The sequence below is a fragment of the Theobroma cacao genome, chromosome 5 (assembly GCF_053813885.1).
Source record: "Theobroma cacao isolate CCN51 chromosome 5, ASM5381388v1, whole genome shotgun sequence".
Taxonomy (NCBI): domain Eukaryota; kingdom Viridiplantae; phylum Streptophyta; class Magnoliopsida; order Malvales; family Malvaceae; genus Theobroma; species Theobroma cacao.
Window position 1 is genome coordinate 6,479,444 of NC_142643.1, and position 9,199 is coordinate 6,488,642.

Here is a 9,199-nt window from a genome sequence, read left to right on the forward strand (position 1 = left end):
ATGTTTGTAGTTGGCAGCCTTGTACAGGCAATGGCTTTTTTGTGCAGCCATCATGCCTGTTTTTGTTGTTACTTTGCTCCTAATATAATTCATTTGAAGCTTTTCAAAAAAAAAAATATAAAATGTAAAGCACATAAAAAGATACACTCAAAATAATTTCATCTTACATAATTAGGATTAATGAAAATTGATATATTGATGAAATTTTAAACAACATTGCAACACTACAACTTATGTTTAAGAATTACATAATAATTTATTAATTTTTAAAAATCAAAATCATAAAAATAAAATCCATATAATATAAAAAAAGAAAAACATGGCAAGTAAAAGATAAAACTCATATATGACATAAAAGACAAAAAAGAGAAAGAATATGATTGATGGTTTGTAGAAACTTGAAGAAGAAAATTTATAAACACTTAAAATATATGAATAAATAAAATAAAAATAATAATATAAATTAACAGAAGAAAATAAAAAAATTTAAAATTGAATGAGGCATATAAGATATTTTTTGTTATTCTTTATTTATATTAATTATGAAATAAAAAATGATTTTGAGAGAATCACTAAAAAAATATATTAAAAAATTTAAAAATTTTATATAATATAAAAAAAATTTAAAAATTTTGAAAAGCCATGCCCCATATTTAAAGGAGGCTCCGTCCCTGAAAGTTAGACATGACAATTCATGTTAACGTGTCGTAAACGTGTCAGACACGATTAGACACGAAACACATTAAGGTTAAATATGAACACGATACGTTTAACATTCGTATCTTAAATTTGAAACACGTATACGTACACGTTTAATACACGTGTAACACGATACGACATGATTAACACGTTTATTAAACGTGTTAATATACGACACGACACGATTAATAACACGTTTAACACGATTAAATAAAAATATTTATAATTAAATATAATGTTATTATTTAAATTTAAAATCTATAATTATAAAAATAATTATAATAAAACAAAAATAATAATAACATCAAATAATCACTAAAAGTTAAAAATTAGGACTGAGCATGTATAATTACATTATACCCTTTATAAAATTAAAAAAACTTATTAAAATAATTATTTAAAATTATTTATATAAGATTAAAATAGTTTTTAACTATTAATTTCTAATAGGTTAATAAATGTGTAACGTATATACGTTTAAACACGATAACACGATTAAACACGATAACACGATTAAGTAAACGTGTTTAAACGTGTTTTAAACGTGTTTGTCATGTTAGACACGAAACACGTTAACACTAAATTCAAAACTTGTTTAACCCGTGTCTTATTATGTCGTGTTCAAAATTGTCAAGTCTACTGAAAGTGACTAATCATGCTTTTGAAGTCAACGCATCGTGTGTATCTTATCTTTGACATTTAAAATGTGTGGCTATCAATCTGCTATATTAACGTGCCATTAATTATCCAATTAAATCTATTAAATAATCTATTAAGTTTCCCAAAAAAAGAAAGGAAAGTAAATTAAAGTTGAGAGGTACAGTCTGTGGAAGGACGGTTTCAATTTTCTGCTTGCATAAACTAGCAATCTATTTATCTGGTTTTGCCCGATCCTACTACGTTGATCGACAAATATCAAAGACTGAAGTGCTCTTTAAAGATGGCTGCAACTTCCAGCTATGACCGATTGAAGGAGCTGAAAGAATTCGACGAATCCAAAATCGGAGTTAAAGGTCTCTCCGATTCTGGCATCAAAACCATTCCTGATTTCTTCAAACATCCACCACAAACTCCCCCTGATCTTAAATCAAAATCTTCTCAAGGAAACACTAACATCCCAGTTATCGACCTGTCCAATGTGAGCTCCCCTGATCACCGCCAGGAAATCGTTAACCAAATCAAAGAAGCCGCAAAATCATGGGGTTTCTTTCAAGTGATTAACCATGGAGTACCCATACCAGTACTCGAAGAGACAATCCGAGCTATCAAAGCCTTCCACGAGAAGCCACATGAAATTAAATCAAAGTACTACAAACGAGAAGAATCACAAGGAGTAATGTACGCTAGTAATAACGATTTGTACAGGGCTGAGGTTGCCTGCTGGCATGACTCCTTGCAGGCTTGGATGGGACCAAAGCCATTGGATCCGGAAGATTTGCCGGCTGTCTGTAGAAAAGAGATGGTTACATGGGATTTGAGTGCTACCAAGGTGGCCGAGACGGTGATGGGTTTGTTGAGTGAAGGGTTAGGGCTGGAAGAAGGCAAGTTCAAGGACTTGACGTTTAGTGATGCCAGGGTTTTGGTAGGGCATATTTACCCGCACTGTCCGCAGCCAGACTTGACGATGGGGATAACATCGCATACGGATCCAGGAGTGGTGACGCTGCTGTTGCAGAATCAGATTCCAGGGTTGCAGGTTATGCATGGAGATGAGTGGGTGAACATCAAGCCTGTGCACGGTGGCGTAATTATCAACGTTGGCGACTTTTTGCAGGTATCCTTCTTAATTATAAATTCATTACATAAGGTTTGCCCCATTTAATTTTTTTTCTTTTTTATTCATTTTATCAATCCGTGATGAAACCAATACAATTTTGGTTTGAAAGTACCTAAACATGACAAATTGATCGTTCAAAAAATGTTCTGCTTTCTATAAGACTTATAATTAAACGTTTTGAATTAATTTCTTTCACCTCTACATTTTCTTTAATTGATAAAATCAACTTATACATGCAATCTTTTTTCCGATACCTTATTAATAATAGTTCCAAATTACCTGGATCAAGCTTTTAATGGAAGTTGGCCACAAAATGAGACCAATTAAAAGGGCTAGAGGTAGAGCTAGCCAATTTTTATTGGAGGTCAAAGATGAAAAAGGTCTAAGGGTTACAATTTTTTAAAACTAATATGTTAAACTTAAGGAATAATTAAAAGATTCATAATAAATAATAATTTTATATCACGCGCAGATCAAAAGAAATAAGAAAAGAAAGACTTATAATAATTTTATAAGGATCTCTTTCAAAAAAAAAAAATTTATAAGGATCGGATTTTATCTAAAAAGCATCCATTTTTTCAAGATTGAGTTAAGATGTTTTGATTCACATTTCTCTTACTCAAGATTTTAAGCATTGAGGCATGATGGTTCAAGTGTAGGAGAATTATTTGAATGATTTGTATCTTTTCTTTTAAAAAAATTATTAATTATTTTCAACTTACTCGTATTTTAATCAAACTTGAATTTTTTTTTAATAAAAAAGTGTTTTTATTGAACCTCTGATTGACTAAAGACTCCTAAACCCAATATGAATGTAAAAACTTATACAATTACATAGAAAAAGCCACTCGAAAAACTTGATGGCTGCTCAAAGAGAACAAAAGACACCCAACAACAAAAAGAAGGGCAACACATGAGACCACTAACATCAAATAACCTAAAACCATATCTTAATCAATGTGTAGCCAAAATCTAATATTCTTGTTTTATTTCTATTTAAACTTAAAGTACTAATATAAAGCTATAATGTATAAAATATAAATAGTTAAATACAATATACAGGATTTCACATAATGATTAAATATATAATAGTTAAATAATATAAATAGAAAAAAAAGATAAAAAAATTTATCTCTTTTTAATTTCACCAAAATGATGGTGAGTGGTCTCATCGTTCCTTGTCCAAGCTCAAAAGTTTGTAAATCTCTTTTGAAAAATGAAATGTGTTTTAATGGTGAGTTATAGAGAAAAGATTAAAGTAAAAGTAGAAGAGCAAAAGAGAAGAAAAAGAGAAAAAGAAAAAGGGAGAAAGAGGTGTGAGGAAACCTAAATTAGGATAAAGTTGAGTAAGGTTTATGATGTCATTTTATTAATTTTTATTCGCATTAATATTAAATAAAAAAATTATTTTGAAAAAGCCATTAAAAATATATAATAAATAAATAATTCCATAAATTTTGGAAAGAACATTTTTTTTTTGAAAATTAAGCAATTTTATTAATGAAGATCCAAAACGATAAGGCTTTGATCAATAATTACAGAGAAAAATTAAAACAGAAAATAGAATAACGCCTAGTGAAAAGAAAAAAGCCTAGGGATATTCGGACCAATGCAACACAAAGAGTTTCAAATTAACACTCGTTGTTGCTATCCCAACTCGGACACACACAGCAAATTCTATCAATTCAAAACGTGTTGAGACAAATTAATCTTCAAACCCATCATATGTCTTAGATTCAGCCGACTTTACATATCTATAAGATCATATAAATCCTGATCCAATAGATTTATGTATCCACATCTAAATCCAGCACCCGTTCACCCACACTGCAGCCTACAACTTAAACGTCATTCATTTTAAACTAATCTGCAAGAGTCCTATCTTGGAGAGGATCATTAAAAATATATAATAAATAAATAAATTCTAAAAATTTTGAAGAGGTTTTTAAACTATATATATATATAAAATAAAAATTTTCAAACATTTTTAGGGATTATTGATGAATGATGATAAGAAGAGAGACATAATGAAAAGCAGAACAATAGCGACTCAGGAAATAAAAAGGCTTAAAACTAAATATTCAAATAAAGTTTTTTTATTGAAATTAAAATATGAGGTTATTTTTTATTGAAGTTAAGGAAGAAAAAGCAAATTCATTAATTAATGGATATTATAAATTAAAAAAAAAGTAATTACTTTTATATATAAAAAGAAAAATGGCAGTGGGAGATCATTAAATACATAATATTCTTAGTTGATTGGGAATAAGAGAAATAGTTGAGAATTAATAGGAATTAGAAAGTGATAAAAAATTAAGATTTATTAGGCACATAATTAAAAAAGTGAGAAAATATGTTATTTTATTAATTATTTTAAGTTTTTCATATTTTTAATAAGAAATGAGATAAATAGTTAAAAATTAATAGGATGTGGAAGTGAGAGAAATATATATTTATATATTAGATATAAGAGAATAAATAGATATTTTATTAATTATTTATAATTAATTATAGTATTATTATAAAATTATAGACCTATAAAAATTTGGCACTTAAAGTCTTTGCTTGGGTGGCGGTACCGGCCCTGGGGCAGAAGAAACAAATTTCTAAATGGTGTGCCTCTTGTTTTGGTCATTGATTAGTGCACGAGCAGGTAAATGTCGGGGAATAAGCTGTCCAGAACTTTATTTTTTTTTTTGGAATTTTGTCATCTTATTATTCTATGAATAATCGTGTTTTAGTGTGATCATGACTCAACACGAGCATATACTTGCACTGGAGATTTGTTGTAACTTTCCCACATATGCCTTGAAAAGCTTGTTTGAGCCCGATCAACTTTCCCCCTCGAGATCGTAAGTGAAAGACCTGCTTTTCAAATTCCTGTTAATAACAAATCTGTTTTGGTGAAAAAAATCATTCATTGCTTTTGCTGCTTTTCTTCTTGCCATGAAATCAAATCTTACGTACCTTCCTACATGTTAATTATAACTATTATTTTTGAATTAGTATGATTACTCAGAACATTTAGCAGGTATATATGTTTGCAATAAACATATATGTATTTAAGGGTCCACATTGCAGATAGTCTCCAATGGAGAGTACAAGAGTGTACAACATCGAGTATTGGCCAACTCCTGCAAGGAACCTCGAATTTCAGTTGTTGAATTCTTCAATCTGAGCAAATGGAAGGGAGATGGTTACTTTGGACCTCTACCAGAATTGCTGTCGGCAGAGAAACCAGCAATATATCGTGATTTCAGCGCTCAAGAATTCCTTGAAAACTTTTACACCAAGGGGCTGGATAGCACGTCTTTGATTGACAAAATCACAATCAATCATGACTAAGATTACTCTAAACTAAATGTTAATTCCGAATTAGTCAATTCTTATATATGTGAATGCCTTCTAAGTGAGATATGTGTGCGTATAATTTTAATGTATAAGGAGATTATTAATTTATATATCAAGTGGGACTTATGTCGTTTTTTTAAAATGTATTATCTTACAAATTTAAGGAATTATTAATTTACCACGTTGGTCTCAAATCAAGACCGATCAAAAATATTATTTAATCGAAAACATTAATTTATGGAGTATTAATTTATATAAATTTTACTGTATATATTCATTGTTTGGTGGCTTTAATCCGACGTGAACATTTAGTTTTATCCATACCTGGACTTAACTTTTTTTTATCCATGTGAAACTGTATTAATTTAAGACTATATACGAAGAAAGAGAGATTCATTTTTTTTCCTCCTTCTCTTAATTCAAGATTTAAATGTAAAACTTTCGGCATAACAACTCAAAATTTGATCGTCCAAAATTTTTAAATTTTTTTTTATATCATATGAAATTTTTAAAATTTTTAATATATTCTCTTAATGGTCTTCTCAAAATAATTTTTTATTTAATACTTAACACAAATAAAAAATAATAGAAAATGATCTCATATGCCTCACTCAACTTTAAAGTTTTTTTTTGCTTTCTTCTTTCAATTTATATTATTATTTTATTTATATATTTTTTTTCATTTTTATTCTAGTTACTCATATGTTCTAAATTTTTATAAACTTTCTTCTTCAAATTTCTACGAACCATCAACCATATTCTTTTTCTTTCTTTTTTGTTACGTCATATGCGGGTTCTATATTCTACTTGCCATGTTTTTCTTTTTTATATTATATGGATTTTATGTTCTATAATTTTAATCTTTAAAAATTAATAAATTATTATGTAGTTTTCAAATATAAGTTATAGTATTACACTATAACTTAAAATTTCATCCATGTATCATTTTTTTTATTAATCCTAATTATGTAAGAGAAAATTATTTTAAGTGTATCATTTTTATGTGCTTTACGTTTTATATTTAGTTGCAAGAAAATTATCTTAAATATATAGTTTTTAAATAATCTTGACTATATAAAAGAAAATTATTAATATTGTCACGGCCCGGAACCTCCCTCGAGCCCATGACAATCGCCGTGACGTCCCGATTGATACTCATTACCCGAAATATCAATCGGAACCCCGCAAGGCTTACATATCAGTTTTAAACAAGTTTCAGTCATTTTCGGCTCAAGTAAATGAAAAGACAAAAATATAACATTTTTATATAAAACAATATTTATAGAAACACGTGTAAGTAATCTTTTGTAACTTAGAAGTAAAATAAATTCATACATACAATAATTTATAAAGTTATAATGTACAATAATAATTACAATGACAAGTAGCCCATAAATTCACCAAGTGTTGGTGATAGTAACCTATTGTCTGTGTGATAGAGGGGTCAACTGGAATCCTCGACAAAATCGGGTATCTACAAGCTACCACAGGCCTGAAATATTTGGAAAGGAGGTGGGTGAGATTTTGCAATCCCAATGAGTAAACAGACATTATCATAAATATCTAAAGGTGAGTAAAATGGAGACAAGTTTAAATAACAAATTACAAACCATTTCATAAGGTTTTCAATTTATTTTTTAAACCATAAAATATTTATAATTTACCAAAACAGTTGTTAAGGCTTATGACTTTTATTAGAAACAGGGCTCAAGCCAAAAACTAGTCCTCGGGGATACCTTGGCCGAGGCATCTAATCGAGTCCGCCAAGGTTGTTAAAATATTTACATGTTAAACACATGTTAGTTTTGAAAACAAGTCGTTCCTTGGCATTGGCCGAGTTACACATTCACGTGGGGGTTCGACGTTAAGTGAGCTCTAACACTACCCCAAGAGTTACCCTCCTTGCCTCTACAGCCAGAGTAACTATATAACCGGGTTTACCGTGCCCCTCTAATAGGCAGTTCACGAAAACCCGCCACTACAGTGACTAAACCCACCAATTTTAATAAAATTTCGACAATATAACGTGGCTTTTATCTATTTACCTAGCCTGCATAGTAAAAGACAGCTTACATAAATTCTCAATGCAATTATAAAATATAGCCACATATACTCATATATCATAAGCCATTCATAGAAAAATATATTTTTCAAGACAATTGGCAACCTCCAATTACTCAATTTTATAATCAATAGTTTCTTATTTCAGAAAATCAAGACAATATATTTATTTGTCACATTTATTTCTAAAACATCAAAAATCTCATTTTAATCTCATTTTCATTTCATAAAATCCATGAAGAGCATTTAAAAATAAACTCTAGATAATTTACAATAATAATAGGTTTACTCACCGTTTGTATAAATTAAATGCTTTCTAGGTACCCCGATCACTGTTCGTCGGTTATGACTTCCTTGTCTTTACTGGAAGGCTCTCCTACTAGACACATTGCACAAATTACACAATTCACCACATTGATGCTAAATCACTATATAATTGACTTAAATCCTATACTAGTGCATGGTATGAAATGCAATAGCCTAAAACGGCTTAAACGCAGTATTAAACTATTTTTAGCACTTTACCCGATAAATTGCTAACGCGCTCCATTTTAACTCTAAATTATCCCATTTTCTCTCCAACATTTCTAACCATTAAATATCAGCCAATAACCCTTTAAAATCACCAAAATCAGCTCACTTTCCTCTTTGAAAATTTTGGTCAAAAATGGGACATTAACTAGGTAAATTTTTCACTTTGTTTTTCTATCACATTTAACCATTTTTCATCATTTTCTCTTCATTTCTCTTAGAATAAAAATCAGTTCTTCATCATTGTACATCATTGAAGATTCGGCCAAGGGTGGGTATTGTGAAAATTTCATGCTTTCTTGCCCAATTTGATTTCTATACACATTTAACTAAGTAAAACTATCAATTTAACTAAGAATCAAAACCTAAAAAATTCAAAATCCTCCCCCTTAAAATTCGGCCAGCCCTTGGTATCACTTTTTGATCTCTCTCCTCAAGCATGCTAAATGGAAACAAAGGCATAGGAAAGGTAGAAATCAAGCTAAAGTCAAAAAATCTTACCGTTAGACGCGTAAACGGTCGAAAAACGCGAATTCTCCTTTGAATTTTCTACTTTTCCTTTGGTTTTTCTCTTTTCTTCCTTTCCTCTCTATTTTCTCTCCTATTTTCTCCTTATGGCCGGCCATCACCTGATGTGGGGTTTAAATGGGTTGACTTTCCTTTAAAAAAATATTAAATCATTAAAAAGTGTCATGTGTCACTTTCCCATTGGCCCATTTTTAAAATTTCGTCCTTTAAACTTCAATTTTTCACCACTTAGAATACCATAGTTATTCATAT

At 29.7% G+C, this 9,199-nt stretch overlaps 1 protein-coding gene across 2 annotated transcripts; it reads left to right on the plus strand.

Annotated features, from left to right (window-relative positions):
* Nucleotides 1-1,497: 1,497 nt before the first annotated feature.
* Nucleotides 1,498-5,969, plus strand: LOC18598281 (1-aminocyclopropane-1-carboxylate oxidase homolog 4-like). 2 transcript variants are annotated; one of them, XR_001927750.2, is made up of 3 exons: nucleotides 1,498-2,473; nucleotides 5,218-5,328; nucleotides 5,558-5,691. XR_001927750.2 is itself a non-coding variant. In XM_007027748.3 (2 exons), exons 1-2 carry the CDS (start codon nucleotides 1,640-1,642, stop codon nucleotides 5,819-5,821), a joined length of 1,098 nt encoding a protein of 365 aa, XP_007027810.3. In that variant the 5' UTR covers nucleotides 1,503-1,639; the 3' UTR covers nucleotides 5,822-5,969. The 2 variants fall into 2 exon arrangements, 1 of the variants encoding a protein (XP_007027810.3); XM_007027748.3 differs by lacking the exon at nucleotides 5,218-5,328 and having other exon boundaries at nucleotides 1,503-2,473; nucleotides 5,558-5,969.
* The last annotated feature ends 3,230 nt before the right edge of the window (nucleotides 5,970-9,199 follow it).